Source organism: Mustela nigripes, chromosome 4 (assembly GCF_022355385.1).
Source record: "Mustela nigripes isolate SB6536 chromosome 4, MUSNIG.SB6536, whole genome shotgun sequence".
NCBI lineage: Eukaryota > Metazoa > Chordata > Mammalia > Carnivora > Mustelidae > Mustela > Mustela nigripes.
The window spans coordinates 103,057,187-103,080,825 of NC_081560.1; the positions used below are offsets into that span (position 1 = coordinate 103,057,187).

At 46.7% G+C, this 23,639-nt stretch overlaps 1 protein-coding gene across 2 annotated transcripts in view; it reads left to right on the forward strand.

Moving 5' to 3' along the window:
• Positions 1-23,639, forward strand: part of GLI3 (GLI family zinc finger 3) — a 263,860-nt gene that overhangs the window by 176,950 nt on the left and 63,271 nt on the right. For both annotated transcript variants that reach the window (XM_059397219.1, XM_059397220.1), the window contains exons 5-9: positions 2,304-2,506; positions 5,073-5,219; positions 10,163-10,364; positions 21,132-21,345; positions 22,287-22,400. In XM_059397219.1, coding sequence (XP_059253202.1) covers positions 2,304-2,506; positions 5,073-5,219; positions 10,163-10,364; positions 21,132-21,345; positions 22,287-22,400 — 880 coding nt within the window. The remainder of the gene's footprint in view (positions 1-2,303; positions 2,507-5,072; positions 5,220-10,162; positions 10,365-21,131; positions 21,346-22,286; positions 22,401-23,639) is intronic.

Consider the following 23,639-nt stretch of genomic DNA (forward strand, 5'->3'; position numbering starts at 1 on the left):
CCACAGATTTCTGGAAATGTCTGCTTTTGCACCTTTCTGCCATGCTGGTCTCTCATCATAAGTCTGAAAATAAGTTTATGTTTTGTTGTAGTTACTTTTGAATCGGTCTGGAAAGATTGATTTTCCTTTCTAGTCGAAAGCGATTTTAAGAACTGGAGCATCCTGTGCTCTGAAGGAGCAACATATGTAAGTGGAACTTGGCATTGAACCACAGCCCAGAGCTGACTGGCTGTAAAGAACTAAAATCGGATAGGCTAATGGGCTGTGCCAATTTCTATTTAGACATAAGTCATTTTACTAATTTCCGATTGAGTATGGAAAGTCTCAAGTTGCTTTGAAAAGAGAAAGCTGTTTCCAGGTGGTGAATGCTCACTCTGCCCGTATGGAAATTTAGAAAACTCTGGGGTTTTATTTTACTTCACCAAACGCGGCATCCGAATAACAAATAAAAAGCCTCTTTTTCTTTTCTTCTTCTTCTTCTTTTTTTTTTTTTTAAGATTTTATTTATTCATTTGACACAGAGAGAGACACAGGGAGAGAGGGAACACAAGCAGGGGGAGTGGGAGACGGAGAAGCAGGCTTCCTGCTGAGCCGGGAGCCAGGCTCAACCCCAGGACCCTGGGACAACCTGAGCCAGAGGCAGACGCTTAAGGACTGAGCCACCCAGGCGCCCTGCCTCGCCTTTTTTTTTTTTTTTTTTTTTTCCAGTTCAAAGTGAAAAAGAGTAAGAAACATCACTTGAGCACCCCTGCCCCCAACATATTTCAACCTCTTATTTTCTACTGAGAGAAAATGCATGATCTGATCTGTGGTTTCATTTATCCCTGTGCCTGTGCTGCACACTTGCCCGGATTGTGTTCTGACCGGGTGATGGGGGCCAGCCCCCGGCCGGGGGCTCCTTTGCTTCAGGAGGTGTGATGAGAAAAATGCATCTCCCCTCCCTTTCATTTTGCTCTGAAAGCGGGTGGTGTAAGAGGAATTTGCCGCGCTCTGTGGATCTGTCTCTATCACGGCCTCCCATTCCCGTGGCCATCCCCTCCGTGAATGAGGACAGTTCACTGGATTACTCGCACAACACGTTTTCTATTAGAGAAGAACAAGGCAGTGGGGGCTGGGGGAGGGGGCGTTCCGGAACCAGTGGTCCCCGGGGAAGGAATCCCCTGGAGCCATTCAGGCTAGGGCGGCAGCAAGGTGTGTTGCGAATTTATCTTCATCAGCTTGTCAGAACCAAGGCTCGAGCTCGATCAAGCCCCGTTCTCTTCCAGCTTCGTAGCCCCAGGAGTACTGAATTCCTGGACGTGGCTCTCCAAGTGCCACTTGAAAGATGAGGGGCAGGGGAAGGGCGCAGTCAGGGCTGGCTCCCAAAGAGGAGGAGTTGTCTTTTGAATGGTGAACCTCGGATCTGTGAAGCTGGTTTTACCCCCAACTGCAAGACTGCTGCCCTAAAGGTTTGGGCACGAATATATAATATAGTGCCAATTGCACATTTCTTTTTTTTTTCCCTAAGATTTTATTTATTTGTTTGACAGAGAGAAATTACAAGTAGGCAGAGAGGCAGGCAGAGAGAGAGGAGGAGGCAGGCTCCCCGCTGAGCAGAGAGCCTGGTGCAGGGCTTGATCCCGGGACCCTGGGACCATGACCTGAGCTGAAGGCAGAGGCTTTAACCCACTGAGCCACCCAGGCGCCCCCGACTGCACATTTCTTAAAGGCCTTGCAGTTTGCCTCCTTCCTTTATGGGCAACTCTGCTGTGTGTAATTCTTTCTTTCCTTTCCTTTCTTTTCTCCTTTCCTTCTTTCCTTTCTCTCTCTTTTCTTTTGTCTTTTCTTTCCCTTGTTTCCTGCCATCCGTCCTTCCTTCCTTCCTTCTTTCTTTCCTTCCTTCCGTCCTTCCTTCCTCACAACACTGTGATGGTAAGAGGGAGGTTTTCAGTGGTGAAAGTAATATTTGGGTCAAACATAACACGTAATTGCAGAACTACTTAAAACTCAGATGCCTGTGGTTTAGAATTTCCTGTCATCAAGGAAGGCCAAAGGCAAGCTTTTCTTTTTCTGTATTCAGGGTGCCATGAGATTTCACAGAGGTTCGTCTTCTTTGCCCAGATAATTGTGTAGTATGAGTCTACCTGCTTTTGTCACCATGACTTTAAGGCCCTTGTACTAGAAACACATGTGCCCGATGTCTTTTCCCCAGGACACCTTGAATTCATGTCAAGTTGTTCTCATTTGCCTTTACAGACAGCCTCTGCCTGTGAGGATATTGGTCTCACCTGTACCTCCTGTGTCTGCTTTTCTTTTTCACCCAGGCCTTCTGCCTTATCTAGTAGTCCAACGTATTCAGACCTGCCCTTCATCAGGATCTCCCCCCATCGGAACCCCGCTGCAGCCTCGGAGCCCCCCTTCAGCCCTCCACACCCCTACATCAACCCCTACATGGACTACATCCGATCCCTTCACAGCCCGTCTCTCTCCATGATCTCGGCAGCCCGGGGTCTCAGCCCCACGGACGGTGAGTCTGTCCCCAGCCAACCCATTCATGTTTCTGCTTCATGCCCCACCTGGAACGTGGCATGGAGCGGTTCTAATGTTGACCGAACATTTCCCATGTTCCAGACACTGGGCTGATTGCTTCAAGGGTACGATTCAGGTCAAGGTTACGGACACCTCCATGGGGGGAGGGGGTCATTGTTTCCATTACAGGGTGAGGAGAGCAGTGAGGAGACGGGCCATGTAACTTGTAATGTGGCCCACTGGTTACTGCGTGGCAGGGATGGAACTCAAGGCCCGAACTCACGGACTCTGGACACCTTGCTCCTATCCGCTGTTGTGTCCTCTTGGCCTGGTTGCCGTCCACACAGCGTGCAGATGTAAGGGGCCATTCTGCTCACCTCCCAGTGAACGCTTTTCTGTTCTGCACATCTGAGAGGTGTGTTCACGCAGATGTGTCTGTTAGACCGGTGCTTCTCAGATCCCACTGTGTGTGTGGACTACCTGGGAATGATGAGAAAATGTCCTTCTGTGTGGGGTGGATCTGGGATTTCTGCACACTGGAAAGTTCCCAGGTGGTGCCAGGGCTGTGGTCCGTGGACCGCACTCTGAGTAGCAAGTCTTCGAGAACATGATGGTCTAGATTTGCTCGTGCCCTCCAACCTTGACCCTGCCCAGTGAAACCTGGAAGAGGGATGTGATGGGAAAAGAAACAAAATTTTGAGTTTAATTTTATTATACTCGATGCTCATTTTAAGCTCTCAAGGGTCAAATTCCTGTTGGTTCTGTTAGCTTCCCAATTAATTACTTTTCACAAGACTAATTAGAGCCGTGTATCCCATAACTGTCAAATTATAAAACACTCCTTTGAATCAGGAAGAGTATTTCTCATCTCATGCACACATGTAGACTCACTTGCCCACAGTTGCCAGAATCTGAGTTAAGGTCCAGAACTATATAAGCCATATTAATGAGAAAGAGAGATTATGAGTTCTCTACAACAGCACACAGAACCTCCACCGCGCCGTCTGGGTAACTGTGTGGTGTGACCCTGAGCCGTCCACCTTTTCTCTGCCGGCCCCTCTTGGGACTGGCTGGGCATGGTGGGGAGAGGTGGGAAGCCCTGGGAGATTTCTCAGTAAATCCCTACTAAGTTCTACTTTGAGTAGCAGCTGCGATGCCCCAATGGCTGTTCCGCTCATCTCTTTCTTTCGTTGTGCCATTTGGACGAGCTTCACATTACAAAAAGGAAACAATAAAAGAGTCAGACTCAAGTATTGGATTTGGTGTCCCAATGGGGAGTAATAGAGTCATCCCCATGGAGAACTTTGGAGTTCAGAGAAATGACAACACAGGAGAAGAGAGGGAGGGGGGTAAGGGAGGCCAGCTCACGGCACACTTGGAGTTATGCCTGGCTTGCAAAAATTTCGTTGGGTCAGTGGCATGTGGAACCTGGAGTTTAAAGCATCTTGTCACCTGTTTTCCATAGTATTTGATGATGAGTATGAATAAAACGTTCTTTAATTGGTTTGTTCTGCCTTCCTCTTCTTCCCTTTCAAGAGTCTAATTAATAATCAAAATCAAGTCACAGATGTCTCTCACATGTAGGCTAAGAGGTGCATGTATATCTGTGCCTAGATATTTTTATCGTGTATAAAAGTGTGGACACAGAGAACATACGCAGCCCTATTGCTGGAACACCCATGTTTCTACATAATAATTGTAAAACTGACTTTTACCGATGGAATGCTGCATGCTGAACACTGCTGCATTCATTGCTACCCACAGCCCTTTGGAGCAGTAAGAGGAGGAGCTGGGATTTACCTCCAGATCTTGGAGAATCTGGAGACCACCCTCAAAACGTCTCCAGTATCTCGCTGCTTTTGCACATAACTTGGCAGTAGAAACACATTATTATCCCCACTCTTACAGAGCTGACTCTTGCCAGTAAATTGCTCCAGATTGATAGGTATATTTCCTTTTTGATTTTGTAATGAGAAATGGGGGGGGGGAGAACCTTAAAATTATGGGACACAAAATTGCAGCTTATCACCCTGACATGCGTTATTAAAACTATGCTGTGTCTTCCCCTCGGGAGCCCTTGGACGCTCCAGGTGGTAGAGCTGACTCGGGCTCTCCAGCCAGGAGCTGAGGGAAGTATTCTAAGTATGTCTGGAAAGACATCACAGTGGCCTCAGTTGTCAGCTACCCCTGGAAGAAATATGGACATACAGTGATTGCATCTACAAAGTGATTTCGTTTGGGGAGGGGGGCACACATGGGAAGGAGAACATACATACATTTTAATCATTTGGAATTCTTGGCTCTTTCTTTAAACAGGCCTCAAACCTTTTATAATACATTTGATTTTTTCTCTTCCTTTTCTTCAGTTTTACTTTTCAAATAAGAGTTGTCTGGTAGGCTTCCGTGGGAAACACGGTCTGAGTTACTGATGTTTTACTAACGTGAGCCATAAAAGGAATTCCCGACGTGGGCTGCTCAGCCCGCGGGCTTCGGGATGTCTCCAGAAACATGTTTTGTTGACCTGTTCCAACTAGTCACCCCGCTTTGCTTGTGTGCTCTTCCAGCCCCCCACGCCGGGGTCAGCCCCGCGGAGTACTATCACCAGATGGCCCTGCTCGCTGGCCAGCGCAGCCCCTATGCGGACATCATCCCTTCTGCGGCCGGTGCCGGCACCGGGGCCATCCACATGGAGTACGTTCACGCCATGGACAGTAAGTAGTCGGGGGTGGGGCGGGGGGGGGGGGATGCTGAACTGTGGAGGGAGACGTGACCATTAGGTGATTCTCTGACCTTTGAAACCAGAGAAGCTGGAAGACCATTTGGTGCTCGGCTTTCTTTGATTTTCCGAGGAGCTTCTCCTACTTATCAGGCCGTCCTGGGGCTCCCGTGGAGGGCTCCGGGCTACTCACAGACTGGAAGAGGCAGGCAATTGTGATTTGGCAGGTCTCGAAAGAACTGTCCTGCCCTGATTGTCCTGAGAACAAAAATACGGGAATGGGTTTCATGATGCGGACATACTTCACCCAGGCACTCTTTGGTTTTCTCTATTTCATGCTTTAAAAATTGATTTTTTTTCCCAAAGATTTAGCTATTATATTTTAGAGAGAGAGAGCGTATGTGAATGGCAGCAGAAGAGAGAGAGAGAATCCTCAAGCAGACTCCCTGCTGAGCACAACTGGGGGTGGGCGGGCTTGATCCCAAAACCCTGAGATCACCTCCTGAGCTAAAACAAGAGTTGGATGCCTAACCCACTGAGCCACCCAGGAATCCCTAAAAACTAATTTTTTAAAGAAACCTAGACTCCGTTTGTACATTTTTCCCCCCGTGGCTTTACTTTGCTTCGTATGTTTTCTTTACATTAAAAATCATATTTCACTAAGACCTTTTCTCTAGGAAAAATAAAAAGCATTTCTCCAGAAACATGTTTTGTTGACCTGTTCCAACTAGTCACCCTGCTTTGCTTGTGTGCTCTTGTGTCAGAAAGAGCTGTTTTTAGTGCATAATGGTAGAAGATAATGGCATCCTTTGATGTTTTTTATATAGCTTATTTAGGGATCCCTGAAGGCTTATGGTGGTGCCTTAGGGTCACTTATCTAGACATAGACAAATGAGCCTACGAGTATCACAGTTCAGAACATCCAAGAGTTCTTATTTATTCACATTCTTTCAGTTCCATTTGCCGGGTGTCAGGAAGTGAATGCGAAGCATTGTCTGAGAGATCCCTCAGTGAAAGCCTCTTCCCTTTGACTATGACAAAGGGTATGTGGCTTTGAGAAAGGCGTATGCTGGGGGAGGTTTGTTTGTTTCTCCTGGTGGCCACACTTTTTCATCTACAATCTGTTTGGATTCTTCTGGGACAAAAGCGTGTCCTGGGCACGGCCTTCAGGCTTGGAGTGGAGAGGGGGATACTGGTTTAGAGTGAGAGCTACGGCCTCCATCTTCTTACGGCCCTGAAGGAACTCGTTGAGTTACACGGGGTCCCAGCTGGCGACAGTTTCTGGCAGGAAGTTCATTACCACAAAGCAAGAGAAACGGGGGTTTGTTGTTTGGCTTTGTAGAGTCAAGAGCTTGGAATTCAGTCATCAGAACCACATTTCAATTAGGGATTGTTGGAAACAAAGTTCAGGTTTATTATGCAAATTCATTATTTAAAACTCTGCAAATAAAGAATGAAAATAAGGGAGCATCCTTGGAAGGTCGGCCCGCATTACCTTCTACATTTGATGAGAATGTGTTCAGTCAGGGAAAGGCGGTTTTTATCTAAATAAAGGATGAAGCTACCCTTTTACTTTGTAAAAACTAATTAAAGGAATTTTAATTTGCCTGAGTATATGGTAAATTGATTGTCATTAAGTAGGAATTTAGATGTCCTATCATTCATCACATAAAAAGAAACCTCCTTTCTCTTTGTCAGAATTTTCTTATTAGAACAGAGAAACAAAACAATTAACAGAAAGCCAGATTGGAGAGATCTGTGTTGGAACAATAAGAATGCTGGTCTTATGTGTCAGAAGGAGACGGTAGGATCAGTGAGGAACTGGGCGACTTCTCTTGCAGCGGTCTTCAAAATGTTCTCCTTGTGTTTTAGCTGTTCCCCTCAACAGGGGATCCCAAATCACCATTCCAAAACGCTGACTTTCTCTATTTCCTTGGTTATTAGGGGGTTAGGAGGAGCATATTAAAGGGTTGGGAAGTGCTTAAAATACTACCTTCCTTCTAAAAAAAAATGAAATAGCATTTAGTTAAACATAACATGAGTGTGCAAAGAATTTAAATCATAGGTGACTTTTCTAACAGAGAAGCAGAAACTCTTATAGATCACTACCTTGGGTGTGGCCCTGCAGGGCAAAGCCTAGAAGCTAGCTGGTCACTCTCATCCATTGTTAACAGATCTTCCAGAGTCCTCAGTTGGCAGAAACTGCAAGAAACTAGTGTTGGATGAGCACTTGCCTTTTAAACGTGCCAACCATGGGCATACCTGGGTTTCTGCCACCTAAGGGCAGCGTATTTAAATGTTGCATGTTAGAATAAGCAAGTCTGCTTTATGGATCTAATTCTGTCTTTCGGGATTAATTACCTTAAAAGACAGGAAAGCAAGTAATCCCGATGAGGAACATTCTAGAATTGAGGGCTCCTGAAACCCTCATTATTTGCATCTGTGGAAACTGACCAATGTAAGAGCCCATCCTGGAGGGAAAAACAGAGAGGAGCCAGACCAGCCAGGCCGTGGGCAGCAGGAAGGCTTCCTTGGAAGGGATGAAGGGAAGCCTCTGGACTCTGGCTTTGGACGATGTAAGGGGCCCCTAAGACCTCTGTTGCTTCTTAACATCAGATGGCCACCTTATCTAATTAATGATATAAGAAATTAGAGGTGTTCCAGGCATCATCTCTATGTCTAGTGTGTCCTGTTATTCTTAACTCTGCCACGGATCCCTGAGACCCATCGAGAAAGGTTATCACTGAAGGTTATATGGAAGTAGACAGGAAGTCTGGAGTCCTTGGAGTCATTTGGAAGTGGAATAGATTTCTTCATTAAAAGACTAGGGGCAAAAAAAAAAAAAAAAAAAGACTAGGGGCAACTGAGTGGCTTAGTGGGTTAAGCGTCTGCCTTCAGCTCAGGTCATGATCCCAGGTTCCGGGGATCGAGCCCCGTGTCGGGCTCCCTGCTCAGTGGGGAGCCTGCTTCTCCCTCTCCCTCTGTTCCTCCGCTTGCCTGTGCTCTCTCACTCTCGAATAAATAAATAAAATCTTTAAAAAAAAAAAAAAGAAAAAGAAAAAAATCTGTGATGAAATTAGCCTCTCATAGTGAGTAAATGTGGAACATTTCTGTGTAAGGCAGATGTATAATAAAAGTAAGATGGTGGTTTAAACACTAAAAGATGTGTATCTAGCTGGGATAGCTATATTGGTACTAGCATGGCCTAAATCAGGCTCATAATGAAATTACTCTAAATGAAGAAACTCAATTTTGAATGTGTCTGAAAGAAAAATTTGAGGAGGCACCGTATTCATCTTTCAAATCGGTTTTCCAGTTTTATACATGGTACTAATTTCCTAAGCTTCATTTTTGAGATTTATTTCCTAAGCTCCAGTTTGCGATTATTTCAGATGAAGTATATCTATTTATTCTGTGATACTACCTATAGACTCTCTCATATCCATCGATTTCATTTCATGATCTCGAAGCATGTTGGATTGTTATCTTGTGTCCATGATGAAGAAAGTATTCCCATAGAAGTTGCCAGAGACCAAGTGCCTAGTCTGTCTCCTATAAAGAAGGTTTACCTTCTACTTCGGCGCTCTGTGTACCACAAAACTGTAGTGTCCCCTTAGGCAAGTAGACCTGTACTATCAAATAAAACCCCTCCATTATTACTCAAAACGAATTATGTTTCATTTGCTCCTTATGGAGTAGGATTATGTTCTCATTCATTCATTCAGCTGTAGTTTGATGACTTGATGATGGACATGTGACCTTAGAAGAGGCAGGAGTGTGGGCCTCTGGGCCATATGCATTGTTGGTCCCTGAAATCCGCATCTCTAGGATCTACCAAACTGAAGGCAAAGAGGCATTTCATTTTCAACTCTTTAGGTAAAAAACATTGTACCAAGTTGGCATGCGTTGAAGTGTGAGTTACTAACCTCCCGATTAGAACTTCTGGAGGAATCTTAATAAAGACTGAGATTTCTAATAATAAATGCTTTATTCCCTATTATTATGACTGGAGAAGCAAGGTCCAGAGAATTAAAATAGATTCATCAAATCTCATAATAATGCTTACATGGTCCTCCCCCACCCCTGATCTTGGAACACCTCCAAACGAACCACATCCTGAGATTGGGAATGTTTATTGGAACTTATTCTTCTAGATTGTAGAGAACTGAGGCAGGGTTCCTCAGTCTCGGCACTCCTGGGGAGAGAGACTTCTTCATCGTGGGGGGCTGTCCTAGGCATTCTTGGGCGTTCAGCAGCACGCCTGGCCTCTACACACTCGATGGGAACTCACCCCCTGAACTGTGATAACTGAATGATCTCCAGATGTTGTCCCATGTCCCCTGGAGGCATAACTGCCCCCGATTGAGAACCGTCAATTTCAGATAATGCATTTATCAGTGTTTTAGTAAAGCTTTACGTATACGTGGATCAGATAACTACCAAAATCATGGGGAGATGAGAGCATCACTAAGCTGAATTTCTAATCTCCGGGTGCTTTAATTCATTTCCTCCTTCGGTTCATTGCCTTAAAATGGTGTGTATTGGGATGGGGAGGGGTGTGTCGTGTAAACTGTGGGGACCACTGTCTTTGTCGCTTGTGGTGAATTGATGATGGGAATATCTAAGCAGCCGTCAGATTCATAAATCACTAGAAATGAGAGGGATAACACATAAAAGTCTTTTCCTTTTGTTTAGCAATTTATCATTTTGCCTGCACATTAATAAACAGAGCTCCCCCGAGGTAAGCCCTAGAAGATAAATATTTCTCCCTAATTTCCTCAGTGGTAGCCAGGAGACCAGAAGTGGGCAGAGAGGCACTTGTCACTGCAGGTTGCTGGCTTCTTAGCTGTCCCTTCCTCCAGCCAGGCCCGGAGCAGTGACTCACAGGTGTGGAGTTCCAACCGCAGGTAACTGGGTTCTGTTCTGTTTCTGCAACAGGCACGAGATTCCCCAGCCCCAGGCTGTCAGCCAGGCCCAGCCGGAAACGTACCCTGTCCATATCACCGCTCTCCGATCACAGCTTTGACCTTCAGACTATGATAAGGACGTCTCCCAACTCCTTGGTCACGATTCTCAATAATTCCCGCAGCAGCTCGTCAGCAAGCGGCTCCTATGGTCACTTGTCCGCGAGTGCCATCAGGTTTGTATTTTCCAGAATCCGTGATGTGTTTCTTTTTATTAAAGGGGCAGCGCCCGAGGGGCCCGCCTTAGCGGGACTGATGCCCTCTGAGGGTGACAGCGATGGCACGACCTCGGGCCTGACCCGGGATGCCAGTCAGATGCTTCTGCCGTGAATTCCAGAGCCAAGGACTGGACCAAAGCTTTTTTTTTTTTTCCCCCAGACTTGAATTAGTAGCCTGTATGCACATCCGTAGCTATTTCCTTATGATGGAGGCTGCTGTGCAGTGAGACTGGCGAGCCTTCATCCAAGCCCCTCTTACTCATAGTTCTCTGGAGAGAAAACCCATTCATACCTGGTCGTGCAGCACGTGGGAGGAGGGACAGAGCAGAAGACAGACAGTCAGACATGGTGTAATTCACATTTGTTAACGATGGGAGAAAGGGGTGCATTTGAGGAAGAAAGAAAAGGTGTCAGCAGGATTTCGAATCTAAGGGAAAAGAAACGTGATGACATAGGAAGGGACGTCTCTCAGAGGAAATACGGCAAACCAAGATTTCCTTGTTTTCCTACTAAGCATTTTTAGCTTAATTTGAAAGCCCTCTGCTTTGTCATCCTCCCTCCCCGGGATGAGAACATTTTGACACTTCCTTTGGTGAAATGCTTTCTGTCTGCTCCTGCATGGGAAGGTACAAACTCAGGCTTCTGTGAACACGCTTACCATAAAATATCTCTCGCCGCTAATGATCAAACATGGGCTGATGTCAATAAGTGGGAACGAAAGTAAGCCAAGTGAGGAATTTTAGGTGTGTTTAGGCTGCTTTTATCAGCTAATCACTTACTGATTTGTGCTGTGCTAGTTACCAAATGGTTGTTTCAGGCATCAAATTAGATCATGTCCTCGTTCATTAATTAGGGAACCCTGCTTGTCGACTTCGCTTATCCCTTCCCCTAAGTTTTTCCTCCCATAAATTAAGAGTTCAGTTCCTAGCGATCTTTTTGAACTGGAGTTTTGCAAACTATGGGTGATTCCTGCCGCAAAGGCAAAGGCAAAAATTCCTTGCTTTGAGTGAGGGTTTTGTTACTGGTATGTTTCTCTAACTGGACAGTAGTTTTAGTTCTTCGTTGAGGGGTGCCCCACGATGGACATACACATTAGGGAGACCCCAACCATCTGGGGGAAAACCGTGTTAGCGGTAGTGACACGCATATTTACTAGAAATGGTGTGTACCTCCATTTTTTCCATAACGTTCTCAATTACACCTGTAATCCTTTGCTTGTTCAGTTACCAGCAGTCCTCTTCAGCACGCAAGTTAGTGTTTAAATATCGTAAGCCCTAGGTTGATGTGAAATCATTTTCTTCTGCTTTTCTTTGTTCTTTCAATATGGTCATTAAAGGGTAGACACGGAGCAAAGCAAAAACATGGCTGATGTGACCATCATCAGGACATAGATGGGAGTCCTGGGGTGTCTTCAGGACTAGCCAACTTCATCACCAGGGGAGGCTTTGGAGCTGGGCACATCCGTAGTCAGATTTCAGCTTTGCAACCGCCTCTGCAAGCTGTCCTTGCCTGTTGGCTCTCCCAAGTCCAGGCTTCACACTTGTAAGCAAAAGATGAGATAGCCCGTATAGGATAGGACACACTTTATCAAAGCTGGTGTGTATGCACAGTGCCAGGATGAAGACCCCAGCTGGGGGCCAAGTCCTGGGAGCGCTGGCCCTGGAATGGCCCATCTGGGACCCTAGTAGCACGGCCCAGCTGTGCGACCCCTGTGATCACCCCAGGCTCTGAGGAAGGGTGCCCATCTCGGAACTGTGGCCTGGCTCTTCCGGCCCTCCACAGATACTCCCAACATCGTGCAGACTGCCAATGACCGCAGCTCACTTTGCTCAGGTTATGTAACGATCATGTGGCTGAACTAGAATTCATAGCATCAAAGTAGTAGAAATACGGTACACCAGGATATTCACAAAATAATGTTCTCACAGAATTCTGTTCACACAGAATCACTGGTAAGCATTGATTTCTCTCGCTTCTCCCTAATTTTTCCCCCTCTGGCTTTCTACCCACCTAGCTTGACATTCTCCAGTACGTCACAGCCTCATGGTACAGATGGTCGCAACGTTGTCTGTCTTAATTCTTACCCGCCCCCCATCTTCTCCTGCCTTCTTGATCTGCTCACCTCCGCCCAGGTGACCTAGTACTGGATCCTGACTGGGGTTGATCATTTTCCTCTGCCTCCAAGGAGCTCCCACAGACCCTGCCATTCTCAGTAGAGCTGGAAGAAGAGGTTTGCATCCATAGTCATGGGCCCAGCCACTGTGCACTCCTGTTCTTCCTTTGGGTCCTTTCCATTCTCTCTTCTCTCTGGCAGCCTGACCTCTCACTCTCCAATATTCAGCTGGTGTGTGTTAGGACCAGAGGTAGCTTTGAATGCACATAAGTAATGCAGATAGCTCAGAATGACATCTGCATGGTGTATAACACGATGACTAGAATAATTATCATTGGTAACATTTGCCTGTCCTGTAGTGCTTTGCTTGCCCTGTTCTTAGTTCAGATTTGTCAACTAAAAACCGACTTAAGGAATCATCAGTCAAAGTGGTGGGACCACTGGGAGGCAGGGAAAGGGTGGAGGTGTGAGCAAAGGCACACAAGAGGCACACTCTTTATTTTTGTGCCACAGAGATTTGGAAGAACGTTCTGTTGCCCTTGTTTTACTCGTCCACATAGTGGGTCTTTGCAGGAGAAAGTTGGAGAAGGTTGCATGTCAATCTTCCAATGCCCTGCTTTGCAATGGACCCCAGGCATGTTTGACTTTGGTGCTATTTTCTGGGGTCTGACCTACAGCTGGTAGAGGCGTGCAGTGTAACGCTGTTGGTTGAGTTGCCAAGATGGTGTTCCGTTTGAAGTCAAGCATTCCGTCTTCTGAAAAAATGCCGTAGCGGTGATCTCCTTCGTACGGCATTCTAGTTCAGATGTTACCCTCCAAGAGGCTGGTAGTCACATTTGCCTCTGTTTGAAATGTCTGCGTTGACCAGCTTATCTAAGAGTCTGCTGTTTGTTTCGCCTCTGCTAGAGTACGACTAACAGAGGGCCACGGGCCTTGTTCATGGCCGCATACCACCACCCCCCAAAACACCTGTGCCTTCTCACCTTGACACCACTCAAAGGTTGTTTCTTGAGTGAAGAAATGAAGGAGCGCTTTTTTTAGGGGGACAGGGGCAGAGAGAAAGGGAAAGAGAGACATGCACTCCGTGCAGAACCCGATATGGGGATTGATCTCACGACCCTGAGCTGGTTCCTCTCCTGCCCAAATCCAGAATCAGCCGCTTAACTGACTGAGCCACCCAGGTGCCCCTGAAAGAGCTCTTAAATGAGTAATCAGAATTCTCATTAGCCCTTTTATTAAAGGAACTTTCTATGTGTCAGATGAATAATTCTGGTTTTTAGGTTGTTACAGTCTTTATGAAGAGTATGTTACATGTCCATAGGTTGAGAGCTATAGAGAGATGGAGAGATGGATACAAAATGAGGGGTTAAAAAGCAAATGTCTATCCTTGAGTATGGTTCTTATGTTTATGTATTTAGCTAGTAATTCTGTAAAAATTGCTGTAAAAATACTGTGGAAAGCAAATATTTATTCACAAAAGCCCCTAAGCACACTCAGTTATGTATCACTTTTCAACCCTGTGGTCCACGTCTACATCACAAATCCTACCCTTTTATATCATAACTGAAATGACCATTCTGAAAACCCCATGCACTTGGAAATGTCGTTGTGAACAATTTGACTGTCTCAAGCAGTTTTGACTTGTCCATCCCCCTGAAGACTTCCATCTAAGCCCAGATGACTCACATTTATCCAATAACAACCTGTAACCTCCACTCCACATAGGTTTTGTAAATATAATGGCAATATAGTGGAAATACCTTTGCCTCTGCTAATACCTTCCCCTAGAAATTACACCACTGTCACAAAGAGGAGTTTGGGGTGACCTTCCTCTTCCTGTAGTCTCTTTCCAAAGGTAAATGGAATGAAGAAATGAGTAACCCACTCGTTTACAACTCACCAGTTACAGTGTTCTTGCTTTGAGTTTATGGCTAAAACGAAGATGAGATTGTGTCCTCAGTGGTCTCTGGTCTGGTGTGGTCAGGACAGACATCTTGATGAAAGTGGGAGTCGGGTGCCACAGTGGGACAGGTGTCTGCAGCCAGCACCATGGGCTATGACCAGTGTCGGGACAGTGGGCTGTGTTCTGTGTTCTGTGTCCTGTAGTGGCCATCTTTTTCCCTGGAGGAAGCAAATGTCTGTTGCCACTTACCAAGGCAGGAGAGGAACCAGCTCGGTCTACAGAGCAGCTTGACTTTGGATCTGTTGATACCCTTTTTACACTGGGTGGGACACAGCAAAGAACAGAGTGTAGGGGAACACAGTGCCCAATGACCAGTGTCCTGAAACGCTAATGACATCTTCTGAAAGTGGTGACAAACTTCTTCTCCCCCAGCAGTAGCCAAAGTGATTAATACTGAGAAAGGTAGTTGTTATTGCCTCTCGTATGTGGTTATTGGTTTTAGAGAGCATTTCATTGAATCAGTTACTCATTCATCCCCTCCCGTATTCAGCTGCATGTTCAACTCTGTGTTAGTCACCGCGCTGGGCATGGGGGCTACTGGGATGGATGAGAGGCAGGACCCCTACTCTCACTGAACTCCTGAAGGGGGGAAAAAGGCTCCAGTCAGGTACGAATGAATGAGTGGACCAGATGAGGCCACGGGTTGGGAAGAGCTTGGGTGTTGAGGGAGTGTCAGGAATCCAGGAGATGGAGGGCAGTAAACAGGAAAGGCAGGCAGGGGCCCGGTTAGGCACAGCCCTCGGCCCCTGCTCCAGGAACAGCAGGAAGCCTTCCAAGCTCCCAGCAAGGCTGAATTGTTTTCAGGTCCAAGGAACTGATGCTCAGGGAGGCCCAGTGAGCTGCTTCAAAGAGAGATCCCACATAGGCAGAGAGGCAGGCAAAGAGAGAGGGGGACGCAGGCTCCTCACTGAGCAGAGAGCCCAACACGGGCTCTATCCCAGGGCGCTGGGATCATGACAGGAGCCGAAGGCAGACGCTTAATGACTGAGCCACCCAATGGCCCCAGTATGCATTCCTTTTGAAGGATGTTTCCAAAATTCACATCTGAGCAAAATACAGCAACCTGAGCAATTGAAAAACACATGTTTGTAGGTAGTTATCATTGACCTTATATTTAAAACAGGACATTTCCTAAGAAGGCAGAGGCACCCTGTGTCTGTCACTCTTCACACAGGCAGCAGGTGGTGAATAAATATTTAGGGAGTGATTTTCAGCAGCATGAACTTTCAGTGTCCCCACTAACAGGTCATTCTAGAAATTAAATACAAATGCATGGATTGATCACAAGGTTTCTGTACAAACGTTGGCTCATATTACTTCCTTGGTGTGAGAAAACAATGTGGTGAAAGTGAAAAATGATTATGAGTGTCAAAGTTCCATGTCTTGATTATAATAATATCTAACTGTCTAGTTGCAAAAAATATTTTATGCTCTGGGACTATAAATGAGATACATAAAAAGTACATGGTTAAAACTTACTGAATTGATACAAGATTTTGTGTGTGCATTTTATGACATTTATTTCGCTTAACATTTTCTTTCTAATTGTACTCCAAATGTTACCTGGATTGAGGGTAGTTGCTGACATTCCCAGGTAGGAGACTTCCTGGTAGGTGAGGTGTGACTATGCTGTTTATTGCTCATGAAGAGACCAGGCCCCATTTGCAAAACTTGGCCAACTTTGCAAAAAGAGTATCAACAAAACTATACCTCTGATTTTTGATAGAGGGATAAATATATCAAAACTTTTTCAAAGTTTCAGACTTTGGGAGTTTTCATTTTATTTTATTTTATTTTATTAAGATTTTATTTATTTATTTGACAGACAGAGATCACAAGTAGGCAGAGAGGCAGACAGAGAGAGGAAGGGAAGCAGGCTCCCTGCTGAGCAGAGAGCCTGATGTTTGGCTCCATCCCAGGACCCTGGGATCATGACCTGAGCCGAAGGCAGAGGCTTAACCCACTGAGCCACCCAGGCATCCAGGGAGTTTTCATTTAAATCTTTGGAAAATAGACAAACTTGTTCCCACTCAGACAACACTATGTTGATCACTGTTAGCTCAGAGCTGAACATAGAGTGGGAACTGACTGTGAGTAATTTTATGTCCGTGTGCTCAGAGCTCTATCCCTGAGTCACCACAAACACAGAGGAATGCTCCTTTAAGGTATTTTATAAAGCAAAAAATCTGTAACTGTGAATCTGTTCTAATGGGTAGAAATTATATTGGGTGGCTGAGGACATTCTCCACGCTAGAGTCAAGGACCTAAAACCCTTTTTTCCTTTTCTGCTCTTGAGAAAAGTAAAGGCCAAATTAATATTGAAATTAATTTCTTCTGGCTTGATAACTGTTGTCTTAGAAGAGTGCTTCTTGGAGTGTTTTGCAAGGATCACTAGTTTCTAGAAGGTTTTCTTATGACTGCTGCAAACTGTTTCTGGGGTGGGACACTTAGAGGGCATGTCCCATGGTGACTGCCCTGCGAGAGTCCTCCAATGTGGTGACTTGAGCTCTTCTTTCTCCTCACCATCGTAAGACTTCCTTTCAGCCTGTTGTCTGGGGAAGTCTGTGGCCTAGTTAACACCTTGTTTGGGAAGATGGGGGCCACCTGACACGTTTTCTCCTCGTCTCATTGACTAAATATAGATAAATCATTTTAAGTCACATTATCATAAATGTTTTGTGTTTTAAGTCACCCCATCTTTCCGATAGTCATTTGGAAAAGAAGTGAAAACTAAAAAACAATGGTTTTTTAAAAAATTATATTTAAAATGTCAAATACTGAGTGAAGAGAATGCAGAAATCAGATGATAAAATTAAGCTTTCTTCATGGGATCCACAGGAAAGAATAGGGTGAGCAGAAATATAAAAAAGTTTGAGGTAATAAAGCTCAGGTAGACCGAGTTTTAAATTAGGTCATGTCCTCCTTTGGAGGACACAGGAGATTTGTAAAAATCCTCAACAACATCAGTAATTTCTAGGAAATTATGGAATGATTCTTTTCAGGGTTTCTAAAGGTTAGGATTTATTTTTTCTTTTTAATTCTGACCTCTGTAATCGGCAAAGACCGTTCAGCCGCTAAAGTTGTCTAGAAAGACATGAATCTGGCTTTGTTTAGACTGTTTTACAGACGCATTGTCAAATTGTAGTTTTCAGAGGAAGACATGGTTTTCTTTGAATTGACTCTTCTGTGTGTGATCGGCCCCAAGGACATTCACATCTTAACCCCAGAAATGAACAGGCCTTTTACCTTACAGGCAGAAGGAATTATGTAGCTGCGATTATGGGAAGGAGTTTGAGATGAGATTATCTGGGATTATTCGGGTGGCTCTGATGTAATTAAAAGCATCCTTATAAGAGGAAGGTGGGGGACCAGAGTCAGAGCCAGGGAAGAAGATCAGCCAATATGCAACCATCAGCATCAGCAGAGGACGGGTCGGCCTGGCCTCTAGAAGCTGCCGGAGACTCCACAAAAATGCAGTACTGGTTTCATGAGCCAGCGAGAGAGGAAGCGTGTATCGTTTTCAGCCGCTCAGTTGCAGCAGTAAATGGACACTGTAGTACGCTGAAAAGAGACTCGGTCGCTCAGGACTCCGTACGAGGGCCTGCTGTGCACCGGGCAGTGTTCCAGGCATCAGCGGGTCCACCCCGTTGGGACCTCAAGGTCTAGAGGGAGACAGACTGTGACCTCAGAGAGTGCGGGTGTGGCCAGGGAACAGAAGGGTCCAACAGGAGAATGTGATCGGACCCGCCGTGCAGGGGGGCTCATTTGGATGGGGCAGGGTGTCAGAAGGCCAAGACCCAGCTGATAGAAAGGATGTGACCATGCTCAGCTCGGGAAGGATGTAGGTGGTACCTGTGGCCCCGGGGGGACTCTCCTGCTTCCCCCCCAACCAACACCCCACCCCCAGCCGCCCGGGACCCTGAGGTGGAGCTTCCTAGGGCCACTTACTGTCAGATAGTAGGGGTGGTGGCTGATCCCCGACTCCGCACCTGTGGAAATGCCCCAGTCCTTCTTTCTGTCGTCACTGACATCTCCACGCGGTGCTGGGACGTTGCCCATCCTTGGCTTCTTCCTTCCAAACCCTCTGTCCTCCTCCATGCTCTCCTGAGAGCGTCCTTGCTGATGCTGCGACACTGCCGAGAGTGACGTGTGTCATCGAGTCCTAAAGAGGCTCTGTGACCAGGAGGAGCAGGCAGCTTGCCACAGCACGGGCTCTGCGAGTGGGGACCCTGCCTGCCACCGCAGGAGCCTGCCATCACCTGCCTTTCCCACGTGGTGGAGAGAGCCTTCCTGTGGCCAGCTGCCTACACTCTGGGAGGCTCAGCCAGTGCTTATCATGTCCCCTGGAAGCCAAGACTGGACATGGATTTCGGAGAAGGTTTGTTCCTGGCACCTGCTTTTTATCTGCAGGAAAGCAGCCACAAGAGGGGGATGGGACATTCCCAAAATGTATCGAAAGCTGTCCCTGCCTTTCCCGATGTCTGCTGAGGTCAGCCCGAGTGTATCTGAGGACGGGACTCACAGCAGGAAACCCAGCCTGGCTCTCCTTCCCTCTGACACCTTTTGAGAAGTAAAAATGGACCCATCCTGCCTGCCCAGGAACATCTGGAAATCGCTCATAGACACAACTGAGGGCATGTTCCGCCTCTGAAATGTTTTCTCTAGTGGCCCTGAGCCTTAATCAGGTCCTGACTTTTTGAGCCCCCAAACGTTGAGCCCTCCGGCATTAGAAGGGCCCCTTCCACGCCTGCCCCACCGTGTGGGCTCAGGAAACTCCGCGAAGGTGTCTGGAGGCTTCCTCGGACTGTGTCCCATTGCACATATATGTCTAGTGGGGTCTTTGGGCTTTTGCTTTTTTAATGAGTAGAATAATGTAGTTGTACTTAGTCATGCCCATTCACCAAAAGGGAAAGGGGTGGGGTGTTAAATCATTGTGGGGTTTTTTTGGTTTTTTTTTTTTTTGATGAATGGCTTGTACACTGAAAAATAAATTGGACAAACTGGCATAGAGCTCAGTGAACATGAAATCAGCTATTAGAAGAAAGCTTGTGAACAAATTCTGGGGCAGATATGCATCTTTTGATTAATGCCCTATCAGTCATCCACGCAGCTACCTTAGCGGAGTCTTGCCGTAATCATTCACCGTTGCTTTCGGAAACGGGCAGAAACTATCGCACGGCAGAAACGGAATATTATTACTGATTTCTCCCTAACTTGCCATGAACAATGACTGTTTTCAGCACACTCCTGCTCGCCTTTATTATGGAGTGACAATGCGGAATGAAAGGAGAGTTCCTCCAAGCTGGGGGAAATTCTCTGAGGGTAATCTTAATGATATTCAGTGTTAAATGGGCAAGCTATTGTAACGCAAGGTTCTCTGTAGGAATAATAGTAATGTAATCCCATTGAAGCAGCCTTTCATGGATTGTTGTCTAATAGGCAAAATGTGGAGTCACATTAATGAACAGAGTATATCTTCAGAATTATTACTTAAAGTTGTTGAAATGGTGTGAATTTTGGTATTGTAATTATTATATTCTCAGTTAATGCGCTTACCAACAGCAGTAATTAACCCACCAGATTGGAAATTTGCATGAATTCTACCTTTGACATTACGGGAAACTCTGATTCTTTCTGGGTATTACACAGCAGGACGAGGAAATGCATATTTTTATTATTCCCCCCCCACCACTGATTATTTTTAAGAAGGAAACGTTTGGGAATGCAATTATAGTTTTTCATGCATTTTTAAGCCATGGGCAGATTTCCTCGAGAACACTTCATTCTTTTAAGAGGATTTGATTCTTAAACCGTGCCGGCACAAAGAACGATTTGGCACCGTGTACCCATCGAGCAATCTGTAGGTAATAGTGCGGCTTCTTTGCAACTCGCCGTAGGCTGGACAGAGCTGAGGCATAATGGAGCGGTGACAGGCATTACCATGTATAATGGGCTTGCGTAGACATTTAATGCCATTTAGCTGGGAGAGGGAGCCGAGCTCTCCCACTGGAATAGTCCTCCACCGGAGCCCATTGATCACCGATCTGAGCCAGGAGAGGTTAATCCATCAGCTTCCATAACCAGATGGCACTGATGGAAATTCTTTAGGTGGCATTCTGGATGAACCGAGCTTTCCATCTTTACAAACAAATGAGTGATATGACAAGCATGGTGTTCAAAACACATTTAACCAATTGATTTTCCTTCCTCTTGTAATAAGATCTGGAGACATATGAAAGCACGCAGTGTGAGCCGAGATTAAAGGGATTGCTCCATGCACGGGGACATACGGCGCTGAGAGCCAATAAAAATACTATAAAGCATGTAGTCGCCCATACTCTTTTTTTATATAAAGTTTGTTATTGCAATAAATAGCTGTTATTGAGCCTTTTGTTCCCGTTTGCCGAGTCTCGTTTCAGGTCTGTGTGTCTGGGTGTGGGCACACGCGTGTCTGCTTCTGCAGGCGTGTTTCTCTCGGAAGTATGCACGATGTCCATCAGTAACCGTTTTTGCCTTCTGGCCTGCACAGGCAGACCTGATGTCACTTGGGAGGGCAGCACCAGGTGTAAAGACGCAGACGCGGCATGCTGGTGGGGTTGTGCGCATTCCGTGTGAATGAGCGCCGTCTGCTCTTTTTCTCCTCCTACAGCCCTGCCCTGAGCTTCACCTACCCTTCTGCTCCCGTGTCTCTCCATATGCATCAGCAAATCCTAAGCCGGCAGCAGAGCTTAGGCTCAGCCTTTGGACACAGCCCTCCTCTCATCCACCCTGCTCCGACGTTTCCAACGCAGAGGCCCATCCCTGGGATCCCCACAGTCCTGAACCCCGTCCAGGTCAGCTCGGGCCCATCGGAGTCCTCACAGGTGAGAGACACAGCCCGAGGAGCTGATCTGTCTTGCAGCCGCAGAGGAGGGCCCTGCCTACCCCAGGACAGGTGGCTGCCCCCGCGTTCTCGTGGTCTTCCGAATCCAGGGCCCTACGTAGGCTTCAGGTTTTGATGAGTACGGCACGTGTGTGTGGGCTTCCTGCCCCAGAGTCGTTTCCTCCCCGGTGGGACAGCGGGGCTGCTGGATGAGGGTCTGTAACCCTGCTCAGGTCAATACGCCGCATGAGGGGCGTATTGGGTGACTCCCTGCAGGCACTTCGGGTCCTGTGATAACTCCACGGGAAGAACCAAACCCGCCATGCCCTCTGCTCTTACCTCCTCGATAATCCCGCTCAAAGAGTCTGAATCCTCTAAGAACATCGCCAACTGTTTCTTTTGGTTTCCTGCCCACCTCTCTACTCTGTTCTTTCAAGCACACGATTGGAGCTCATGAAAACCCAAGTGCCCTGCTCCAATCTTCTAGCATTTAAAAGCTAGGGAATTAATTTTATGTACTTTTAAGGTTTTATGTATCTATTTGACACACACAGAGTGAGAGAGAGAGAAAGCACAAGCAGGGGGAACGGCAGACAGAGGGAGAGGGAGAAGCAGGCTCCCCGCTGGGCAAGAAGCCCAACATGGAGCTCAATCCCAGGACCCCGGGATCATGACCTGAGCTGAAAGCAAATGCTTTACCGAAGGAGTCCCCCAGGGGCCCCTGAAAGCCACAGGGGGTTTCTCCTCCCAAGGGGAAACCATCATAGATGTTTTCTGGCCTCAGACTTGTTTCCTGGGCTCTGCTCTTGTGGGATTGGAGACTTACCAAGCCCTTGTTCCAATGCCACATCGGCCGGCTTGTCTACAGCATGTTTTAGCTCTGGTCCCGCTCCTTGATCGAAACCTAATTACTGTCTCTGTCCCTGCAAATGTGACCCGCAGAACAAGCCGACCAGCGAGTCTGCGGTGAGTAGCACGGGGGACCTGATGCACAACAAGCGGTCCAAGATCAAGCCCGATGAAGACCTCCCCAGCCCGGGGCCTCGGGGCCAGCAGGTGAGCACTGGGGGGCTCTGCCGCTGGCCTGTGGGTCCATCCAGGCCAAGGTCTCTCACAGCATGTCCATATCCTCTGTGTTCTGGCCTTGGTCTTGACCCATGCGCTTGACAGGAGGCCAGTGATGCAGTCTGACTCCACCGGATTCTCTAACTCAGATTCTTAGGTCGAATAAACCGTAGCTTGTGGTGTAAGCAGTTGGATTAATTTGTAACCAATCACTGACGGGACCAAGTTTCAGTCCCAAGCCCTGGTCTCGGGCCCCAGAATACCAGCTCCTGGCCATAAGCCGGAGCTGGGCACAGTTGACGATATTCCTTACACCGGCCGTGTTCTTTTTTGTTCCTATTTTGCCTTTACCCACTTGCCAGGAGGGCTTGGAGAACAGAAGGAGGGATCAAGGTACAACTTACCCAATTTAAGGCCAATTAGATTCTGGGCCTTGACACAGGACAAGTGTAGAAAGTCCAATCTGGGCTCTGCTTTTAGGCATTTAGACCCTCTGAGCTTCTGTTTTAAAATGTGTTTATTATGCCTAGAATACCATCTCCTAAGGTCCCCGAGTCTGACACAGGAAGAAGGTCAGTGAATATTAATCCCTGGAAGTAGGGGTTGGACTGGAGTCTGGATGTCCACAGACTCTGGACCTTTCTACATCCGGGCTGCTCTAGCCCCAAACTCAGACGACCTCCACTCACATTTTCCTTTCGAGGGAGGAGGGCTTTGAAGATGGAGTGAATGGATGTTATAGGTTCTGAAATCCATCCTTCTCCTTGAATTTTGCCAGCCAACAACCTTGCTGGTTACATGTAAATGCTCATGGGCAGTTTTTGTCATGCTGCCCCACATGAGATCCCAAATTCTGGAAATTGTTGCATTTTCTTTCTTTCTTTCTTTCTTTTTTTTTTTTTTTTTTTGTAAGATTTTATTTATTTATTTGACAGAGATTACAAGTAGGCAGAGAGAGAGGCTGAAGCAGGCTCCCTGCTGAGCAGAGAGCCCGATGTGGGGCTCGATCCCAGGACCCTGGGATCATGACCTGAGCTAAAGGCAGAGGCTTTAACCCACTGAGCCACCCAGGCGCCCCAATTGTTTGCATGGTCTTTGCAGTGAAGCTGCCTCGGAGAGTAGAAGAGACTCAGCTGCTAAGCTCAGATGCTGTGGGTCTGGGGCAATAGCCCGTATCCTCGGAGATCAGAGCTTGAAACAGGAAGACAGGATCCCTCTGAAACCCAGAAA